This window comes from Mus caroli, chromosome 3 (assembly GCF_900094665.2).
Source record: "Mus caroli chromosome 3, CAROLI_EIJ_v1.1, whole genome shotgun sequence".
In the NCBI taxonomy this organism is placed as follows: Eukaryota; Metazoa; Chordata; class Mammalia; order Rodentia; family Muridae; genus Mus; species Mus caroli.
This window is the reverse complement of record NC_034572.1, coordinates 61534923-61558239: the sequence shown is the minus strand read 5'-3', so window position 1 is coordinate 61558239 and position 23317 is coordinate 61534923. Positions and strand designations below refer to the sequence as shown.

The 23317-nt window shown below is 41.7% G+C and overlaps 1 protein-coding gene across 2 annotated transcripts in view; it reads right to left on the bottom strand.

Moving 5' to 3' along the window:
- LOC110290665 (schwannomin-interacting protein 1) overlaps window positions 1-23317 on the bottom strand; it is a 731603-nt gene that overhangs the window by 552632 nt on the left and 155654 nt on the right. Inside the window, exons 3-4 of one of the 2 annotated variants that reach the window (XM_029475030.1) lie at window positions 21710-21790; window positions 12725-12860 (exon numbers count right to left, since the gene is read on the bottom strand). In XM_029475030.1, the coding sequence (XP_029330890.1) occupies window positions 12725-12860; window positions 21710-21790 (217 nt within the window). Of the gene's footprint in view, window positions 1-3118; window positions 3607-12724; window positions 12861-21709; window positions 21791-23317 lie in introns of those variants that run through there. The other variant, XM_021157271.2, reaches the window with a different exon arrangement.

The following is a 23317-nucleotide window of genomic DNA, read 5'->3' as shown; positions in this document are numbered from 1 at the left end:
GAGAGAGAGAGAGAGAGAGAGAGAGAGAGAGAGAGAGAGAGAGTCAGGTTCCAGTTTGTGAAATACAAATTAAAATGAGAAAAACATAGTATCAAGACTTGGGTTTCATTTTTAATCTTTCAACTGCATAGATGACCTCCATGGGAAATCTCTAAGTTCTTTTGAGTTCAACTCTCTGAAATAGTTCAGATGATGCCATTATTTCCAAAAATGATTAATACAAATCCAAAATTCATATTGCATGAGTATATTTTTATTTATGTAGGTCTATCATGAAAGATGAAGTTAGACTATTTCTTATGTGTATAACTGGGGAACTGAAAGAATAGCATTCAAATTCAGCAGTCAAAACAAAACTCACTGGAGAACCTACAGCTTAAATATTCCCAGACCAAGATTTTTCAAAACACAAGATGTTTTGAGTAGTAGCATCATGTCATGTCATGGAATTATTTAATGTACAAATGGTTTGAAACACTTAGATTGTCTTTGGATTATATAAGTTAATTGCATGTTTATAATTGAGTCTAAAGCTCAAAATCCTCAGCCCCAATAATTGCTGATAAAGAGTGCTCAGTGTGTGAGAGATGGGTGAATCTAGACTGATGCATACGTTCAGAGATATTCTTTGGAAAACTGGGTTCTGATCTTAAGACCCTGACATTCATTGAGTGCCATTCACAGTGACAGAAAGCTTTTAAATTAAGTCAAGAAATCATTTGGGACCAACCAACATCCTAATAAAAATAATCTCAGGAATTCAGTGTGTTTGTAAATAGCTGTTTCATTGACCCAAACCTACTCCCAAGCTCTCCCACATGAGGAGGACTCTGCTGTCACTGTAAGTCCCAGATATGTCACATCTAGAAGAAGCTCTGATGGAAACAGATCCAACAGTAGGAAACATTTCCAGGCTGTAAGAACCATTTATAAGACCAACTTCTCTGAAGGATTAAAAGGGTTAAAAACTCCAGTGAAAACATATCTATCATTCCCATCTATGTCCAGCATCCTTACAAAGGATTTTAACTACAGTGGTTTTTGCTAAACAGATACATCCCCCCACTTTTTTCAGCCAAAGGTTATAGAGCCCCGCAAGGGTGGGTGAACCACAAAACTGTGAGCATATTTTTACGTTGGCAAGAAAAACAAAATGTCAGTCAACTAAATTTAAGATTGTTCACACACATCTGCTACCAACAGAATGCTGTAAAAAAAAAAAAAAGAAAAGAAAAAGAAAAAGGACAAAATGGGGAGCGCTCACAGTCTAAATAGCTCTGTGTGTCTTCTGTTGTTGGGTGATTTGCACTCTTTCAATAATGATTGAAAGGCTATCAGACCTGAAGCTAACATCTGTTGGTGGTTTGTCATGTAGCAACAATTTCTAGTTAAGCAAATACATAAACAACCATATCTCAAACTGTCTAAGCTAGGTAGCGGCAGTTATAAATATATCACCAAAATGTTTTCCAAAGAGGAACAAATGTAAAATGCTTCACTCCTGACAATATTGTACCACATTATGTCCTTGAGAGACTGAGAGAGAGGAAAAGATTGACAGATAACAGATCCCTGAATCTAGCAAGCCTCACATACCCAACTTTAGAGCATACAGCAGGCACAGGTTATGACACCAGCCTCGCATTGCCTGTGTTATTGAAGGATAGTCTCCTTGTCCAAGGTCCACTTCCACTAGGGAAGAGACACAGCTCATGAGAAAAAGAATGTTAAAACAAAGTCCCACAGTACAGCTACTATGGGGAAAAACACGGTTTCCTCCTAAAATCCATGCAGAAACATAAAACCCAAGCAAACACAACTAAAAGATCTGGGTGGTAAAGCTAGGTTTCACACATTTCAAATCGCTTAGTTCTTTTAAATGTTGAGATCAATTTAGGAAAGCTCTAGTGTATCTACTAAGCAAAGCTGTCAAAAATACATATAACAATAGCACCTTAGTGCAAAATTAAGTCATGTCTTTTTAAATTATACATTTCACATACTGTCAAGAATAAGTACCATTTATCTAAAAATCAAGTGCCAAGTTACTGAAGAGTTAAGATGAATGGCAATTCAGCTGAAAATAATGTATAATAGAAAGAAATATCTATGCTTGATGTTTTCAAATATAAGAACCATTGAGAGAAGTGAGTTTTATATCATAATAACATTAAAAGAGTGTCGTTATACTTTAAAGTAAAGGGTTTAGCATATGTGTCTGAAACTATATTTAACTGACCTGAAAAAAATTTTTTTCTTTAATTATGTTTTAAATGGACCTATGTTCTCCTACACAACTCTGAACAGAAAATCAGAATATGTGCTGGGGTCGTTATTGGCAGCAATTCAGAGGATCTTCTCCCTTGGTTGTGTGAGGTTCTAATATACAGTTCTCCAGGGGTGTACGGATGATTTGTAAGGATGGCTAAAGAATGATTTGGGGGGGGGGCAATAAGTTTGTTGTTTTTGAATTTTTGATTTAAACAGTTACGTTGGAAGTTTTGAAATTAAATAAATATATCTAGTGATACTGAGATAGCAATTTCAACAGCCCATATCTAATCATCTTATTTTAAAAAGCTGCTTATAACCTCCATCAGTTCCGCTGTATGTATTTGATGCAAATAAATGCCAGAGCTTTAAGTCACAATTGTCACCTGTGCATCTGAACATTAGGACAGCTAAGTGCTCTTTTGGAATGGAAACTATGATCTGTGGTCTAAGAGTTTAGCTGTTCTTCAGGTTAGTGACGAATCAGAAACCCCCTTTCAGTTTCTGTTTACAAAGAGCAACAAACTGCACATTTGAAACTATCTATGCATGTTTATAAAATGATAGTTCCAAAACATCTGGATTGTATATTTACAGTGTAATTAATTTGTGTTGGAGTTTTACCTTTCAACATTCTCAAAATTCAAAGTACAGACATTCACATCATAGAATGCAATATTTTCTTTAAATGAGCATATTAGCTCTTTCTAAAATAACATTTACCTGGTTGTTTCTAAACTTTAAAATGCAGTGAAGAACCTATCTTTTATAGTGTCTTTTTTATTAGACTTGGGGGTTACTGTTCCCATATGTCTATGGTATACAAGATTGGATGTGGAAAACTTACTCTGTCAGCTTGCTTGCCTGGGTCGCAGTCCCACGCGGCCCTTACGCGCTGCTCAGACCTCTCCATGGTGCTGAAGAGCTACCCTCATCCATTTGAGAAGGAAGAGCGGTTCACTGAAACCGGCTTGGAAAGGAATCCATAGAGAGCCACTTTGTTAGCAGGTAAAGTTACCTAGAGAGTTTCTACAGGGCATGCTGTGAGGTGTGGTGTCTCCCCTTTAGTTAATAACCCAGGCAGCTTAAAGCAAATCTTGGAGCATAAATCTTCAAAACTGAAGGAAAAATGTAAGTTTCCCAAGAGAAGAAACTGCCTGGTTTTTGTCTGCGTTGTTCAAATTGGGGGAATAAACATACAAAGATGACCAGGCTCCTTGGAGAACAGAGAAGTCCAAAGAGAGAACCTCTTGATCTTTATGAAGAGAACAATTCCCCTCTAATCTGAAGCACTTGATTCGCCTAATCTTCATTAACTTAAAAAATATATGAAAATAAAGACGAAAACTCCACAAGGCTCCATTGTGGAATTCCACGATACACACTGTGCAAGCAGCTCTGCCTCCCTCTCGTCCCGGCTTCTGTCTGCTGAAGATTCTCACAGCAAATAACAGCAGACTCTTCTGCTTCTCGTGGGTTACCTCTTTCTGAGGCTGGAATGTATAAAGAGCCACATGACACCCAGTGATGTCATCTTGAAAGCAGGTCACAGTTGCTGCCGTATGTAGATGAAATCCTTCTATTAAGTATTTAGCATAATGATTTTCTTGAAAATCTATTTGCATCAAATAACTTGGTCTTCCAGCAATACGGTTAACCCTATCAACAGAATGCCTCAAAGAGGTCGATTCCCAGCTCACACGTGAAGCCGTCTCGGTCTCGGGGTGAGCTGGGATGAGCTCCTGGTGCTGCCTCAGGAGATGAGTCATCATGATCAACTCATGAAGAGTGTGAAGCCCCTTCTCTGCTCCCCAGGAGCTGCCGTACAAATGAGAATGATTTCCTCAGACATGGAATCTACTTCGAAAACAACTCAGAATTTTTAGCACATTAAAAAAAATGTAATCTTTTAAAAATCAGATCACCATGACTGAGAAATAAAAGCTCAAGCGACTCCGTTCAACTCCTAGCACTATTTTATTTAATGGGATAAAACATTTCAAAAGCATCAAAAACTTACTACTCCTGAAAAGATTTGATTTGTATTTTCCAAAAGTTGGTAGGGAGCTTTCTGTAATTATTCACAGGTGTTTTAAATACAGAATGAAGAAATAGTTAAAATGTTAATGATATATTCTGAATAAGCCACTGTAAAAGATAACATACAGGTACAGTTTTAAGGGACTTAGGATGAGAGTGTCTAGTTTTATTCTATACAGCATACTTCTTTTTTATTTCTAGTTAGTCACATATCCTAATTAAAGATTTTTTTTTCAGTCATGATTGGCAAAACTTCCCTTGCATGGACTCAGTAGGTTATAAGAGGGGGGAGCATGTATGACAGGGTAAGTGAAAGGTGGGGGGAAGGGAAGAATTGCAGAGGAGGGAATGGAGGTGGATATGATCAAAACACTTTAAACACGCTTATACAATTATCAATCAAAAAGTTGTCACAAAAGTTAGTGTTAGTGCAACACTGAAATAACTAATATATCGAATTGTATATAAACATACAAAAGTGAAAGCAAGTAAAAAATAAGGATGCTATGCCGCCGGATACAAAGCCAAAATATTGTTGCATGGAGTTTTGGATTGCCTTCTTCCAACCTCGAGTTTCCCTAAGGGAGCGCTTTTCTATAAGTCCCACAGCCACTGATGCCCCTCTTTTCCTCCTCTCCGGGAAGCTGGAAGCTGCTCAGGCTGAGGGATTACAAACTAGGGCCTCTGTGGTCCTGATTTGTCTCCATGCTCAGGACTCCCTTGGCCTTGCTCGTGGGTGGGGTCAGCAGCTTTCAATGCTACTGGTGGCTGCTAACAGTTGATTCTAGGGTCCAGTGATGATGCTCAGCCTTGCCTCTGTCTGAATTCTACCCAGGATTCTAATGTTGGTAAGGAAGAAATCTCAGATGTAGATCCCCTGCTGTCTATCACTCTTACTTCCTAAGAAGACGCTCCTAAATCAGGAGGGGAAAGGTGCTGTCTACTAACTTCTGAAATCCCACCTTCCAATAGCACTGATTTGTTGGCTAGACTTGTGTGGTTTAAAGCATGCGCACACACACACACATATATATACATAAATATTCATATACATTCTATGATGTAAGAAGTTTTATGTGCAAACTAACTAAATAAAACTTTCATTGGTATAATATAGCTCTATAATATAGGTCTAAAAAGGGGGATGCCAAAGTCTTAACTAGACGTATTACACAATGCACGGTTCAATTCATATTAATGTTATTATTGAGCCACTGAATTCTATGGATCAATTTTCTGATAAGATAAAACTAATAATGTATTTTATGGAGAAAGAAACTTGGAAATGTGCGAAAGTGTCTCGTTTTTGCATATTCAAGTCTGCGATGACACAATAGATATGTACAAAATCCTATGGTAAATAAATTTACTATCTCATCTTCCTTCCAAGTAACAGCTGCTATAATATCTATAAAAAGTACTATTTCTGGTACCAGGTTCTAGAAAATTATACCCTAGAAGATGTTGTGGCAGTTAGATTTTATTAATAAGAAAATATTTCAAGTCTACACAAGAAATAAAGAAATCTGAGTATCTCCCTTAAGTTACTGGTACGTTTGTTACAAGAACTGCCAGTCATGCCTAGGGAATTATATAGAGTCTGTGCAGGTATACAAGTTGTAATGTTTGCTTGATTTAGTAGTGATCACCATGTCCCAGTGTCTTAGTGTGGTAACAAGGTGCACAATAGCCCCTCAGATAGTTGCAGAAAGAGTGTGGAACTAACAAAGTGGATTTAATTCAGGATGTGAGTAACTCTGCCATCTTATCCCACCACAGACATCTCGGTTATAATAGGCAAACCTAGAGAACCCAAGGACCAAAAAATTTCCAAGCAAAGTAGCTACAAGAGTGGAACACATCCAGTCTCCCCACATCCCACTTCTCTTTGGACCCTAGCATGTTCTTCATGCGATCTGGTGAGGTCTGGTACAATGTTAATGAGGGCTCAGTGTGCATGTAAGACACAGAGCCATCTTCTGTCACTTAAGCTGTAGAGCAGGGACAAGACCATGGTGTGGACAGGTGTCTACAACCAAGTAAGATTTCTTTTCTACTGTGTTTATTGAAGGCACATTACCTGGTGACTAGTGCTCTGCCATCCACACATAGGTCTTGATATTAGCTTTCAGATCCCAACAGCATCTTCATTATATTAGGAGAGTAAGCGAGTCCGTGATCAATGAAGTCACAATTTTGTACATCAGTCAATGTTTAAGGATTAGCAATTTAAATTTTTATTTATTTATTGTTTTAGAAAATATGTTTTTAGTTTAAAACTGTATTATTAACAGTAACAATAATTAATTTATTTTATTCATATGGGGTTTTGCATATATATATGTCTGTGAACCACATCCATGCCTAGTACCTGTGGAAGCCAGAAGAGGGCATATCCCTCCAGGGCTTGACCATGCCCTCTCAAATATGGCCTCTTTTTCCTTAATCATTATTGGTGTGTGTATGTTCATAAATATGCAAATGCAGCCTGCTAAGTCAGTTTAGTGTTGCCTGTACTTAAATGATTTGGGGATGACAACCAAGTATTGGGTAACCAATTAGAGGCTCATATCCAGAGGAAACTATTTTCCCACCTTCCGGCTGTCATTACAGCTAGGAATGAGGTCCCATGAGAATTTCGCCTTCCATATTCTCATGTCTATCGGTGCTGTTATTATTCATGTCTTGTTTAAGTTGTCATATTGTTGAAGTATCATAGCTTTCTTGTTATATCTAGGAGACAAAAATCTCACAGCAGAATTTCTGACCCTTTGGCTCTTACAAACTTTTCTCCCTGTTTCTTCCACCACAGTGTTCCCTGAGCCTTGAAAAATTTTAAACCCTAAACCAAAACAGCTTGTTCATATTTTAAAACCTGCCAGGGGGAAATTATCTTCAAACAGTAAAGTTAAGAAATATTGGGGGAAAGAATCTGTGTTATCAATGAATATTCAAAGACTTAAAGGGAAATGTGTGAAGACGTTTTTATACAAAATATCTTTTTGTACACTGTCATACATTGTTCTTTATTATTAAAATAATTTCTGAAACTTTGTTCATTAATTTTCAATCACTCAGTTTCAAGAGAACGGTGTCTGTTCTATGTAAATAGGAGTCTTCCCCTTTTTCTCATATGGNTGCTCTATTCTCTGTGCTATTTGTGGGTCTGAGACACAGGGTGGAAGATGAAATTTGGATATTGAAACACTAAGACTCAAGAGACCTAAATCTGTAAAAGCTGGATACAAGCCTATAACTTGTCTCTGACCNGGAAAATTTGGGTTGTTAAATTATTAAACATAACACAAGGCTTTCATTCTCTACAATTCCAATGCTGGAAATTGTATTGGAAAGGGNCACTACAAAGCTTCTTTTAGGGCCCAGTATGCTCTTCCTCCTGAGTGGGCATGGCATGACTGCAAATCCCTTTANACACCAGATTCCTCCTGGTGTACTTAAAATCTGGATATTAGAGATCCAAAAAGAGCAATCATCACACGTGATGTGAGACTGACTAGCTGTAGCTCTGCCTTCAGGGGCATGGTTGACTTTAGAGTGTTAAAGCTTTGGCGGATCTATCAAATCCATGAATGTCTAGAGACTCTTGCTAAAAGCTAGAGCCACTTGGACAATGCCAGTAATCAAATGAGCTGACTGCCCCTTTCTCCAGGACAAATGAGACACTAGGATCTTCAGGTGGTCCAAACCTTTTTTCTTTGAACTTGCTCAGAACTACAATCCTTCTGCTTGGGAGTGGGGTGATCCCTTGGACCTGGGCTTTCTGCAGCTGTTGGTATGAAGATAACCCCTCATTCCGCTTCACAAGGGTCTATAATCCTCTGGAAAGATGATCTGCAACTCCTCCACTACGTGTGAAGTATGGTCTCTCGGGAGATGTCCACTCATGCAGACACAAAGACTAAAATTTTGTTTCATTCTCAGAAAGTCAAAGGCTTTGGTAAGAATACATGCTTAATGATGTACACTTTTTGTTGTGTTGATATCATACACACACATATATGCACCCACATATACACACATGTTCATTCTAGGACAAACTGATTCTAATGGGTTAATTTAGAGGATCTCAAACAAGTGTGGGGCCCCAATCAGTACTAAGTCAAAACCCCCCTCCCTGTAGTGGACACTGTTTTCAACAGTGCTATGGAAATGAGAAAAGTGACTGAATATCATCAAGAACAGCTTCAACTATTTTTTTTTGAGAGCCTCGGGCCCCCAGGCTCTGTGCTGAGTTTTACAGACAGCATGTCATTTAATCTTCACAGCAATACCAACCACCTGTGAGGTGGGTATTATTTCCAGTGGCAGATGAAGAAGGACTTCTCAAGTGATATCTTAGATGCACGGAAACAGTGGGGACCCCTATTTCAGCCACATAGCTTTATCAGACTAGTCTCGGTCCCTGTACCATACTGCCTCTTACAGGCAGGAAGATGACATGACACCCACCCAGAGGAAGTGACCATGTCTAGGAGGGCAGAAGGGTCTTGGCAACCAAGTCAAGCCAAATGGGATTAAAAACTTGTAAAATCTCAGCCTTTGTCTGCCTGAGTACATGCTAACAGCTTCTACACAGGTCACCGTCTCAGAGTCTGTGTCCTCCTAGACAAATCACAAACCACAGGTACTTTCACTTTGTACTGGGAATCTGACCAGTACAAAGTGCATAGCATTACCACTGTTGTTCTTGCAAAAGAAGGGATGTTTCTGAGATAGGGAGGGCAACTTTTCCTCACCTCGACACCTACCATTTCCATTCCCCAATTACAGTTGCTATTCAAATTTCTTATTTCTAAACCCAAACTTTCCAGTTACCACATGATACACTACAGTATGAGGGCACTTAATATGCAAATTGCTAACATAACTTAATATTATCTCCCCTCCTGTTGCTCTTTAATTTGGCGCTGAATAGCTGAGGTTTGAGATTTTAATCAAAGAGCACGGAGTAAGGCAATTTATAAAATCAAATGGGCTTTTTCAACTGTTTCATTCACTTTTTAGAGCTATCAAACTGTAGTCTTACAAATGCAGTAGCTGATTGCTGCCCCTCCTCCTTGAGCATGCCTAAATGAAGGCTTGCTTTCAAGCTGTGTGAAATGACAAAAGACAGAAGTGGGCAAGCTCTGGTCAGTGCATAACCCAAGGGTGGCTACCCATCTTTCAAGTTTCATTTCCATCGTCTGTAAAATGGAGATAATAATTGTGCCTCCTCCTCATGGACACTGAAAGGACTGAATGAGGTAACCTATGAGAAGTATTAGCCAAGAGCCAGGCATGTGACAGGTCTTCAGTTTTTCTTAAGTGGGAGTTGAGAGCTCATGCACAAACATGCCTGCTGTTCCATATTTTAAAGCAGACACATTCTGGGCTCTATATTAATCACTGCGTTCTGCCAAAACAGTGAGCAGAAGAGCCATTCTCAAGTCAGTGAGAGGATTCAGTTTGGATCAAGGAACTGGTTCCCTATGTGATGCACATCTGGGACAGGCAGTAACTGAAGCTGTGACAGTGTGTGGGTAGAGAACAGCTGATCTAGCTCCAGAGACAACACAAGCCAGTCAAGAAAACTGGGCATGGTCTAGGCAGTTACAACAAGAGGTTCAGCAAACTACAAGAAAAGCACAAGTCAGGCCTAGGCACTCTCCCAGAGGGCAACGTCATTGGGCTTGTGCTGAAGGTTTGAAGAAATAAAGAACAGATAATATAATGTGCCTGACGGTTTGTAGCACCAAAGCTCTCAATGGTTTTGTTGGTCATTTGTAGAACCTGCTGCCTTTAAGACAGGCTTACTTCATGTTAAACCAGGGAGCATCCTGTGCCCTGTATAAACTTGAGCCAACTCACAGTGGGCAGGGAAACCAAGCCTCCGAACCAGGGCCTTCTGAGAGCGGTAGAGGGCCATGTGCTTGAAGGTTGCTCAGAGTAAATCATAGTAATTTTCTACTTTGTCTTTATGTGGGCTGCAAGCCCCCAAAAGATGTAAAGATAATGTTTCTGTAAGGGTCCTGCTGCAGTGATGACCATGGGATATAAAAGAACATTTATCCAGTTATATTGACTTCAACCCACTAAGCACAGATTTTTTTTTTTAACATTATGCCTTGTAGGATAGGGCTATAGCTCAGTGGTAGAATACTTGTAGACCTACATAGGCTTGATGCCCAGCACTGAGAGAATAAAACTAAGTCTTGGATATTTGCCTATCTGACACCCTGGAGGCTTAGAAACAGTTCAATATCTAATATTGCTTATGTCTTACATTTTGTGTGTTGTCTTGTTTTGTACAGTTGCTGTCACATGATAGTCACCACTAATATCAAAGTCATCGATATGATCAATGGCCCCTATTAGAACTCTGAGCAGGCTCTGCTTGCTTTCTGATAGCAGATTGCAATAATGAGTTTTTGGAAGATTTGTTTGACTCATATTTTGCACAAGTTTAAAGATTTCTTTGTCCCTCAACCCACAGAGCTAGACTACACTAGAGTGACTATTGGGTCAGATACACCTTATGAAAAAGCCAGTTGACAGGGAGAAGTTTGGACAATGCAAGCTCCTCTATTAGAAAAAGATTCAGGGAACTCAGGAGATTGGGTGGTTTAGAGGACTCAGCACCAGGGGCGGATACAAATAAACTGGACGAGCCACAGCACAGGAGATCAATCATTAACTCAAGTGTTTACCCAAAACACTTGAGGTGATAGGATTGAAGGAGCAGGGCAGTAAGAGGCCAGGATACATTCTAAGATGTCAACAACTCTCAAAGGCTGAAGGACACACACACACGCGCGCGCACACAAACAGTGGGTCACCAGACTCAGCGCGGCAGCTACTTGCCCTGAATTGGGACCTTTAGAGCAGCAGTTCTCGACCTTCCGCATGCTGCGACCCTTTAATTCAGTGCCTCATGTTGTGGTGACCCCCTATCATAAACGTAGTTTCGGTTGTTACTTCATAACTGATTTTGCTACTGTAAATATTTTTTGGAGCTAGAAGGTTGCTAGAGGGGTCGCGACCCACAAATTGAGAAGCACTCTAGAATACAGGGGCAGCTTGAATTTAAATCCCTAACTCACAGACAAAAAACGGTTTCTGAAATAGAGTTACATAGACTCTTCACAACCATTTAATTGCATTTTCTATTGGCATTCACAGCAAAGGCATCCTAAGATCTCAATTTTCACTTTCTTTTTTACTCATAAACCAAGCGCTGCCCAGCATTTTCCAATGTGGTTCACAAGCGCCCTCTAATGACCGGGAGGCCAGTAACCGGGATCCCTTTCTCCAAAAGACCAAATGTTGGGTCCATTAAACAGATCTGCCTCTTTTACTTTCACAGCTATAAAACCAGCTTTTTCTTTCTTCTAAGAACTAACTAAACTAACAACAGCAGCAACAACAACAACAAACCAACTCACATCTACATTAAAATATTAGGCAATAATGCCAAGCCATGCAGTCTTCATTTCAAAGAAAGTAACTTTTGCCTGATCTCATCATATGACTGAGAAAGTATGACAGCAAATTATAGGAAGAATATTTTTTAATAACATACTTTGCATAATTACCTCTTTCCAACTTTTTATCATTTCTGTGACTATAAATAAATGCTCACAATGGCGAAACGCGCTGATTTAACAGAGCCTAACAGAGCCCTGCCACCCCCCCCCCCCCCCCCCCCCACACACACACACATACACACATTTAGTGCTTATAAAACACAGGCTTGTAGCAGATGCGTTCATTCCATAACCCCATTCTGGAGAATTCTTAAACGGGTGGTCAATTTCAGTGTGCAAAATCATATGTTTCCCTTTCAAAACTTCTTAATGGTTGAAACCACTGAAAACTCTGGACTCAGGAGAACTGCACTTGCCAACATCTGTCCTGCATCTACAGGTGCGGCAGGTTCCCCCAAGCCCTATCGGCAGTCCTTTCAGGAGGGGCCTGTGTTTAGCCTCTGACACACTCAATCCATTTCAGCAATTTCAGTCTGTGATCATCTTCAATTTTCCCTGCCAGAAGTTCTCTTTCTAATCCTAATTACGAAGCTGACCTTCCAACCAGACAAGCATCACATAAGCACATACCAGAGAAAGCACGCCATAAGAAATGGGGGGGGGCGCACCTCAGGGATAGAGAAGCAACATCGCACAGAATCCCCACTCTATGGACGCAGTGAGTTCATTTTTGGCTCATGAATCTTGTCTTAGTTCTACCATGTCGAGAACCTCACTGTGGGCTCCCATGCAGCAAATAAGCAACCCCCCCACCCCCAGCCCCACCCCCACACCATCACAAACCATCTCAAGATCTTTTCTTGGAACCAGAGCCTGGGCTATCAAATATGCAGTGCAAGGCAGTCCAAGCACGGCCGGGAGACACTCACGGGTGTGCTGCTGTCGGAGAAGGTGTTCATGCTGACAGAGCTGCTCAGCTTGTCTGAAGAGACAGAAGGTGGGGATGGGCTCCGCTTCTCCAGGGGGTCCTGCCTCTGCAAGTACTCTCGCCATGCTCGCTGAATGCTGCAGAAAAACCCAGCAATATGTCACGGCCAGCCATCACCCACACACTCCGAAGGGCACGGGGGCGGGGACTGGTTTTAGAGATAGAGAAACTGTAAGCTAGATTGTGCTCGAAGGAAAAGCGCTTGGGTTTTAGCTCCATTTTGGCCACCAAGACTGGATTTAAAAAAATGAAACAAATAGAGCAAAACAACAAAACCAATTGGATTGCCTTTCTCAGTCTTAACTCGACTAACTCAGCCTTAAAAAACAAATTTAGTAGGGGAAGAAAGAACCCACATCAGTCAAAGTCAAACTGGCTCATACACTGATTTTTTTTCTGTGTGTATGTTTTAATTTCTCATCTTTGAGAAAAATAGACAGGTGGATGATTGCATATTTATTCATCCAATGCAAGATTTTAGAGGTTCCATGGGTAGGCTCTGGACAGGGAACACAGAGCACATTTCCGGGATTCCACTCACACAGACCTCAAGGGGGGGGGGGTTGGGGGTGGCATTCTCAACACTGAGCAATATGTCTGCATGGCCAGATGCTGTGGTCTGGTGGCCCTGATTTGGGGACAAGACCACAAGAACATTATAGTCATTTACTTAACATACTGTAGAAGGGACACGGGTAGTAAAGAAATGCCCAAAGTGTCCTATGCTAAATAAGACACTAAAGTAACATAATTAGGGGACATTTTGTTTTGTTTGGTTTTTAGTTTTGGTTACTTTTTTTTTTTTGGTTGTTTGTTTTTGTTTTTGTTTTTGTTTTGAGACAGGGTTTCTCTGTGTAGCTCTGGCTACCCTGGAACTCACTTAGTAAACCAGGCTGGCCTTGAACTCAGAGATCTGTCTGCCTCTGTGTCCTGAGACTAAAGGCATGCATTTCCACACTAGGCTTTTGGGTTTGGGGGTTTGTTGGTTTTTGTTTTTGAATCTGTGGTTAATATCAGGAAAATAAAAAACCGAAAACCTTTCTAAAGCATAGGTGCCTTTGCTGCTCCTGTGTGGGAGTTAAGGAACTTTTCCTGGACCGTTGGCTCTCACCTCAGGCTTGACCATCTGCATTCATGGGTAGCCACTGAGTATACTGAAGATTTTCTTTGACATTTGGACGTGCACACACCAACTGCCAGGCTCAGTATCTTAAGATAATAAAATGTGAACATTCTTCCTAGAGGTGCCAGGCCTTCCTCTCTTCTTCCACACAAGCTGAGTCGTCAAGGTTACTGGCATGTGAGAAAATGAATGCTTCTTCCTTTAAGACCATCAATCCTCAGTAGCCAGTGGGTATACGGAGCAAGATGTGCCGTCATATTATGGAACTTGAATTGTTTTCCTAATTAAGGCTTAATGAGTTATAATACTCAAGAAAAATTCCAGAAAGCAATGTCTTGGATCCAGAGGCTAATTCCCTGAAACTATGATGTTTACGCATAAAGGCCTCTGCTTGGGGGAGGCCAGATTTCTCTTCTCGTACCATGTTCTATGTTCTTTGTAGTTTGTGTAGAATTCTCAAGAGAGATTTTTAAGGGGTGTGGTGGTTTGGATAGCAATGGCCCCCACAGGTGTATAGGCGTGCACGCACACACACACCACACACACACACACACACACACACACACACACACACACACACACACTATTGTTACCAGAGAGTAGCACTATTAGGATGTGTGGCCTTGTTGGAAAAAGTGTGTCATCAGGGGTGGGTTTTGAGCTTTTAAATGTTCAAGCCAGGCTCAGGGTCTCTCTCCCTGTCTCCCTGCTGCCTGCTAATCCAGATGAAGAGTTCTTGGTACCTTCTCCATTACCATGTCTGCCTGCACACTGCCATGCTTCCTACAATGGTGATAATGGACTGAACCTCTGAACCTGTAAGCCAGTCCCAGTGTGATGTTTTCTTTTATTAGAGTCCCTATATGTGTCATCTCTTCCCAGCAATAGAAACTATAAGACAAGGACTGTCAACATACAGCCTGGTCCTTCCTTGCACAGCTGCTGACCCTCTGTAGTGATAATTGCTCACTGTTTTATTTCCTGCTTCTTGAACAAAATGTACCCTCACAGATTTTTCCTTGGGTTTAAGGTTTTAAACATAATTTTAAAGTCCTGCAGATGGCTTTTGGTCCCATTGTTTCCTCTAGGACATCCTTTATTAGAGAGCTGAAAACTTGTGGATATTTGTGAATCACGGAGCACTCTGGATAAACCTAGTAATTTAGGTCTCAAAAATGTTCTATTTTAAAAAAATACTGAGAGTTTTTAAGACTCTAAGGCATTCTTCTCTACCATTTGTTCCAAGCAAGCAAACTAACAAAAAACTACCTTTATCATTCAGAAAATAAAATGTACCAGCTGAAGCGCATTACACTTTAGCACGTTGAACACTAGGGGGCGGTGTAACTCTTTAGTGATTCAAACAATGTGGAACAAACCCAAAATAAGGAACTTGGTTAAACATCCCCCTTCCCTCTTAGATTTTTGGAACCCAGAGGGCAACATACTAATTTTTCTCACATCAAAGATTAAGAAAGCATAGTTAATTTTTTAAGTGGACAGACATATTCTTTCATTGAAAAATACAATAGCAACATTGACTATCTTTTGAATTATATGACTATACACTGTAAAGTATTTCATTTTAAAATTTGTACTAAAACATTTCTATGCCATCTTAATTTCTTAACACACACTATTTTATTTTTGAACATCTGATACATAGATATTGTGCAGATCAGAAATAATTATATGTAGTTGAAAGTATATTACCTTATTATTCTTTATCTTAATCATTAAAGTTTTAAAGACTATATTGCAAACTTACTTCAGAGGTTAAAAACAACGAGCCACACATGCCATTGTATACTATTATACCAAATTATGACTTTTTAAAAATGGTCTCTGGGCCCGAGAGAAATGTTTTTATCCAACACTACTCATTGACACTAAACTAAACCTCCAGCATGGCCTTCAAACAGTTGTGTGTTCTAGTATTAAGCATCGATAATACCATCTGCAATTGCTGGAGGAGAGGATTAGAAGAGAACCCAGATACTTCTCACCCACGAGTCACAGGCACCACTTTTTCATGCTAACTTTACTATAATTCCAACTAGGGAGTCTCTGCTTATGGATGCAAAGTACGGTTTGGAGGGGCTGCCTTGATGTTGACATTTTTATTTTTAAAATTAAGCAGCGACATCACATAATGTATTTAGAATTGGTTGGAATCAAGGAGTACATAACGTTTACTCTGACATCGCTGGTAACAGAGGCTGAACATCCTATGAAGTCATGTTTTGGCTCTCAGTTTTTATTTCTCCCGTCTCGTGTGATTTTCTGCTTCTGCCCTTAGTTGGCTTATTTTCATCTCTTTTAGAGCAGGGGCTGATAGTGGCTGTCATCCTGTCATCAGATAGCCTGATACCTTGTGAGTAGCTTCGAGAAGCTTCCACGGGAGGGCTGAGATGCTCAGGGAAGGTTTGGGGTCGTTTGGGGCTTTGAATTGGGTCTTAGAGGGTGGATTAGAGTTGACAGAAAAGACATGAAAAGAGAATAGATATCAGACAGGAGGCTCTGGCGAAGGTGGTGAAGCTAAGAGGCTGTGAGGACAGCTCCCTCACCGGTTATAGTTTGGACAACTTGGGTGTTAATTCTGTAACACTCTTTTCATTCGGAAGACAGAGTTCTTCTGATATGTGGCACATAGGAAGCCAGGAGTCCAACACAGCGAAGTGCTCCCTCATGACAGTATGAAACACAGAAAACAAGCCCATCACACGATGTCATCTTCCCAGCAAGTCCAATTTCCTCCCATGGAACCAAAAGTCCTAGAGCAATGATCACCCACATATATACATCACTGTCCTGTTAGTTCCTGTACAACGATGAGTAGCTCATTAACAAATGTATTTTCCTAATATCATGTTCTAGAAATAGCTTGAAGAAGGAGTTGTATCTCACAAGGAAGTGTGTTTGGCATGATAGATGTTCTTGCCCGGTTTTACTTCTCATTAGCTGTGGCCTTAAGCAAAATGCTAAACAGTCTGGCCTACATTTTGCTCTTCCACAATAAGAGCATAATAATAAATTCTTTCTAATTGTTTCAAGAGGTCAACTGATGAGATATGTACATACACACCATTTAGCCTGACACTTGACAAACAGAGCAGGTCTTGATAGGCTATTATTGTCACTTAAGAAAACAAAAGACGTAACAAACACTTTCAGGTTATATGCAAATCAGGTATCGATGGTCTATTCTGGGCTCCTGAAAATACCACAGGCTTTGCTTTGAGGACAAGGTAGGCATATAAATATGTTTGGAAAAAATACATTTGTGTAGCGAGAATACTAGGCTAAACATTTTTCTCTGATGCTCTCCCAGAAAGGTCATTAAGATCCTATAGAAAGGACCCAAGGAGCTGAAGGGGTTTGCAGCCCCATAGGAAGAACAACAATATGAACCAACCAGTACCCTGGAGCTCCCAGGGACTAAACCATCAACCAAAGAGTACACATGGAGGGACCAATGGCTCCAGCTGCATATGTAGCAGAGGATGGCCTTGTCAGCCATCAATGGGAGGAGAGGCCCTTGGTTCTGTGAAGGTTCAATGCCCCAGCACAGGGGAATGCCAGTGCCAGGATGCAGAAATGGGTGGGTTGGTGAGCAGGGGGAGTGGGGATGGAATAGGGAGTTTTCAGAGGGGGAACCAGGAAAGGGGATAACATTTGAAATGTAAATAAAGAAAATATCTAATAATAATAAAAAAAGATCCTGTTAGAGTCGGAGTGCAGGGCTTGACAGAGGCTTCCAGGGTTCCTAATGTCACATGGTAGCTGAGAGCTGGGCTGGGATTTGGATCTAGATTGCTCAGTTCCGAAGTCTGTTCTCTGGAGCACCCTTCCCACATATCTTCCATAGCTACGCTTTGGGCTGTAGTCATGTTTTAGTTGATATGATAAGACATTGACCAAATGCATCTTAGGGAGAAAGGAATTTATTGCAGCCTAGAGACCCAGCATTGAAGGAAGTCAGAACAGGAGCTCAAGGCAGGAACCTGGAAGCAAGAACTGAAGCAGAGAATGTGGAGGATGCTGGTTACTAACGTGTTTCTCCTGGCTTCTTCTGTTTGCTTTTTATAACTCAAAACCACCTGCGAAGGTGTGGCACCACCCACAATGAACTGGGTCTCTGACACCAATCACTAGTCAAGAAAATGCTCCCACAGGTCACCTTGATGGAGCCAAGTCCTTCATCCTCCCTCTTCTCAGTGACTCTAGCTGTGTCCGTTGATATAAACTATCTAGAACAACGAGGTAGATACTGTACTTTAACAATGTGATTCAGCCAAGCTTTTTATGAAATGTTCTCGCAAATTCTGAAACCTCAACAAGTGTCTTTTTCTCTTGCAAGATATCCAATTCTGTCAAATATATTTTTAAATGAAAAATGATTGATGTTCAATATGCCCATATGTTGGTTCTATCAGAAAATATTGTCAAATCATCTTCCCAGGTGAGGTCACATCTATTCTTGCTTCCCAAGGGACAATGCCCTGGCATAATGGTAATGGTTTAAATTGGGAGAACTTTTTAATAGTCACTTATAACCTGGTAACTGGCCCAGACGTGAAGGGTGATGCTCAGGGAGCTGAAAGATGGCTCGTTTTTCCACGGGGCACCGACACTCATTTGTTGCCCACAGGTCATTCTAGCTTGCAGTCAGAATACACTCAGCTTTCGTTCCCAAGCTGGGCTGGCATCCTTCATCTGGATGCTTACCTTCTCCTGGTGTGTGGGGAACCTGTCTTTCATTTTCCCCAGATGCCTTCCATAAATTCTCTGTGGTCCTGTTTTTTTTTTTTTTTCTCTCTTGACATATTCCATTGATCATCCAAGTCTAAAACTCAGAATGACTTATCACCACGTGTGTTCTTGAACCAAGTCACATGATCCTGATGACTACCCCCCCCACACACACACATGCACTCACACACTCACACATTTTATCACCTGTTTATGCCTCTGCTTCTTTCTTTAGGCTTTGCCCTACTGCATTGCAGTCTCTTTCTGAATTTCTTTCAAATGTGTTTTCCTTCTCACAACGCCTTGAATGTGAGAAGCCAACTGAAGGGATCGTGTGCTGCCCCACACTCCATGTTGGGGTTCGAGCTCACTTGACCACACAGGACACGTTGCCTGTACCAAGAGAAGTTCTCTTCTTGCTTGTCTTTGATATTTGGAGTTCTGCCTCTCAAGGTCTCTTTCTGACCCAGCTTTTCGGGGCTCGTCATCAGTCATGTAACCCCCTGCAGCACTGGAGCCTACAAGTGCTCCTCCATCAGGGAGGAGAGAGATGTTCCCAGAAAGGTAGATTTTATGATAAAATGACCATTGCTTTTCTCTTTCATCAGCAGATGTTTAACAATGTCACCACCAACAGAGGACAGAGGCCCTAAGACAAAGCCTGTAGCATTGGTGGGTGACCCTAAATGCTCAGACAAAGGCCTCATTTATACCAGTTCTCTTTATGCCAGAACATTGTCCCTTGGGAAGCAAGAATGGATATGCCCTCTCCCAGGAAGATACCAAGGTCCTGCAGAAAGGTTTTCATAAAAGACACCTGTAAAAGAGCAAGAGGCAGAGCCAATGAGGAGGTGACGTCTGCATCATTGGTGAGGGCTTGTGGTAGATCCTGTGGTCCCATCCTCCAAGATCCCAAGCCTTGCAGCCCCCGTAAAAGAGACAGAGGTCTGGAAGCCTGAATGTTCATCATTAGTGGGGCACTTGGGCAGCTTCAGGGAGGTTAGCACAGGGGAGGTAGGACGGTCTACAACAGAAAGGAGAACAGGAGGAAGGCAGAGAGAAGGAAGGTAGGAGTAGACAGGGTGAAGGTGCAGGCTATATGATGTGAGCTCTCTCTGTCTCTGTCTTCCTTCCTCCCTCCCTCCCTCCCTTCCTCCATCTCTCCCTCCCTCCTTCCCTCTCTCTATGTCTCTGTCTCTGTCTCTCTGTCTCTCTCTGTCTCTCTCTGTCTCTGTCTCTGTCTCTCTCTCTCTCTGTCTCTCTCTGTCTCTGTCTCTCTCTGTCTCTGTCTCTCTCTCTCTGTCTCTCTCTGTCTCTCTCTCTCTGTGTGTGTGTGTGTGTGTGTGTGTGTGTGTGTGTGTGTATGTGTGTGTGTGTAAGGGAGATGAGCAACATACCCAGGGAGTTAAGAATTTAATAACCAGATTAGACAGGACTCACTGAGCTGGAGTGAACTCTGATAGGACTCAAATTCCATTATTGGGCAAGATGAAGTTCTCTCCCCCATCCCCCTCCAGTGACTGGAAATGGGGTTCAGAGCTATTACAAGAGATAAAAAGCATTCATTTATTCTTCACTGAGCTGAGACTCCTCCATCAAACCAGCAAACATGAAGTCATAAAGCCCCAGCTCTCTCCACTGGCTGGACTCACAAACCCAGAGAGTTGATTTTTCTTCAATTCGTTTTCTTCTTCTTCTTCTTATCCATTCCTCTGTTTTGATATATTGGAGATGATTTTCTAAAAGGATCAGGCATTTTCCTAACTTAATCCTACCATGAAGCACTCTCCATTTCCCCACACAGCAGAGTCCCTATGCAGTACCTTTTCATTTAACAGGGCTCATCTTAATGAAATTCCTAATAACTCAGCAACCTGTGCCTGAACTTCAACATGCTCTGTAATGAAAGTGGCACCTGCTTGCAGAAAGCAATTCGACAGGCAGAGTCATTCCAGCCAGGATGTGAGGCACAGAACTTCCTAGCAGGGTACCTGGTCAGTTCAGAAACTGTCTGGGCTTATCATGAAGGGGAGTCCGGATGCTCACACTGTGATGTGTATGGTGGGCACAGATTTGTAGTGGTGCGTATGGCTATTTTCTTCCCTCAGCAGGACATTATAAACGTGCTGTTCCGTTCCTGTTTAAATTCCTTAACCCAGAGATGGCGTATTGTTCAAAGCCACTCACCCTCAGCCACCCTTCTTCAGAGTGACTTCCTTGAGCTTCTCCACAAATGATCTGTGTTTCTCAAGTTCAAACATATTGAAACTCTGAGGGTGTTCAAATATCTTAGGGCTTTAATGGGACTGGGGAGGAGAGGGAGGAAGAAGGAGAACCCTGTACTTCAACATTGGCAATTCTTATTTATGCCTCTGAAGGAGACTCGGAATAGGGAAGAATCCCAGCATGAGTTGTGAATGGAACACTCTGGGTACTACGCAGGAAGATCTGAAAGCTCCTTTCTCTACCTAAAAATACCTTTTAAGGGTTGATAACTTGCTCTCCACTAGGATTTGCCTCACTTTGGGGCTCACCAGCTTCGTTTTATTAATGTTGTGGTAGAGTTATCACTAACTTATTATGATAGTCAGGTATAGCAGAAAGTGGGGGGTCACGTGGGTCTTTCTTGAGTGGAGCTATTGGGGAAGTATCAGCCACTTCAAGGGAGCAGGAAAGATGAGGGTCATTTCCCCCAACACTGGAGGTGGGGATGGAAATAGGAAGAAAGAAGGGCTTTACAAAACAGTGTGCATGCATGCAAGGCGATGTCTCCAACGGCGAGATGACAGAATGAAGGCTGATACAAAGACTTGTGCTAGCCTTGAAAGGAAAAACAGAAACAGTAAGCTGGAATTCCATAAAATCCATCCTACCATGGCCAGTAATGGGAGGTGTGGGCCAAAGGTACCTTTGCTGCTGTTTAGACCCTGGCTGGACCCGCGGCACACAAATGTGAAATAAAGAAATGTGTGACTCTGTACTGCTACGCTGCTCCAAGTTTATTCACAAGCACCCAAGGCACACGCCTGCCGGAACTTTGTGACAACTTACATTTTCACCTTTGATTCCAAGGGCTGTAGGCTGAGGGGATAGTTCTCGATGTTATTCTCCACATCCATGGCCAGCTGGTGACTAGAAAGAGAAAGAATATATCTATGTAGTTCAGTCCCGAAAGCCATTGTTTACAGTGATAATTCTTTTAACTTAGGCAGTTTTGAAAAGAGTGATGTTGATTGGTTAACAAAAAAATCCTAAAAAAAAAAAAAAAAAAAAAAAGTGTGGTAAGGAACCTGGCTCTGCAAACAAACCTTTGCCTTCTGGGCTGTGTTTTCTACCCATCTCTGCTACTCAAGTGCTAAAGCTTGAAAATTGACCCTTTTGGATAAATGAAGAGGAAATGCTGGCCCTTCCCTGAGGGTTAGACCCACAAAAAACAGTACTCACCTCGCAGTGACTGCATAGCTCCAGTGGACTTGTTTTAACCCCTTACTTTCTTTTCCTTCTTATTTCTACCCCTTATCCATCTTCAAAGATACCATTGCCAAGGCCCTTCCCCTTTCAGCCCTTAAGCTGTTTCTGAGCTCACAATCACCACGACCACAGCTTCTTGCAGACATGGTCCCTCCCTGGGTGCTTACCGCTCAATATGGACGCTATCCTTGGCAAGGTTTGGAAGAGTGGATAAGGAAGTGAGAGTGGAGCATAAAACAAAAGTAGAAGTAGAAAATATCAAAGCCCCCCCCCCCCCAGATAAAGGGCAATTTAGCAGAAGTGGACGATAAAAAGGGAGGGATATATAAAGAAATGATTTGGAATAAACAGGAAACAAAACAATTTTGTGGTCATAATGTAGCTGAGAAATCGAAAGCCTGTCGGAGTTCATTTCACATCGCAGAGAACTGCACAGTCATTCGTGTCTTGCTACTCGCTCCCTGCAAGACACTGTCTGGAAGATCTGGTATCAGGCTTGAGAGACTCCAATTCAGATCAGTTTAGAGGTCGGGTCTTTTATAGCACTGTCTGGGATCCTGGCTGGCTGAGTGTTAACTGGACACAAAGCTAGAGCTATATGGGAAGAGGGAACCTCAACAGAGAAAATGCTTCCATCTGATTGGCCTGCAGGCAAGATTGTGGGGGCATATTCTTGATTGATGTGGCTTAGCCCACTGCAGACAGCGCCACCCCTGGGCAGGTGGTCACGGAGATATAAGGGAGGTACCTGACCGTGAGCCTGGAAATAAGCCAGTAAACAGCTTTCCTCTAGTTCTAGGGTCTCTGCTTCAGTCCCTGCATCTAGGTTTTTGCCTTCCTGATTTCCCTCAGTGATGGTTGGTTAACAATGAGTTTCAAGGAACCCTTCCCCCACTCCCTGCCCTCCAAGTTGGTTTTAGTCACTGCTGTATCACAGCAATAGAAAATCAAACTAGGACTTCAGTCGTATAATGCATAGTGCGTACAAGGGATGTGGTGTGTGTGTGTGTGTGTGTGCGCGCGCACACACACACACACACACACACACACACACACACACACACACACACATGGCTGGACCAAAAACGTAGGTCATACTTTGATATTTTTGTGTGTATGTTTTATTAAAGGCAAGTGGTAACGTACCAAGCTGTAACAAGCCACCAGTGTATGGGGACCTCCAGTTCG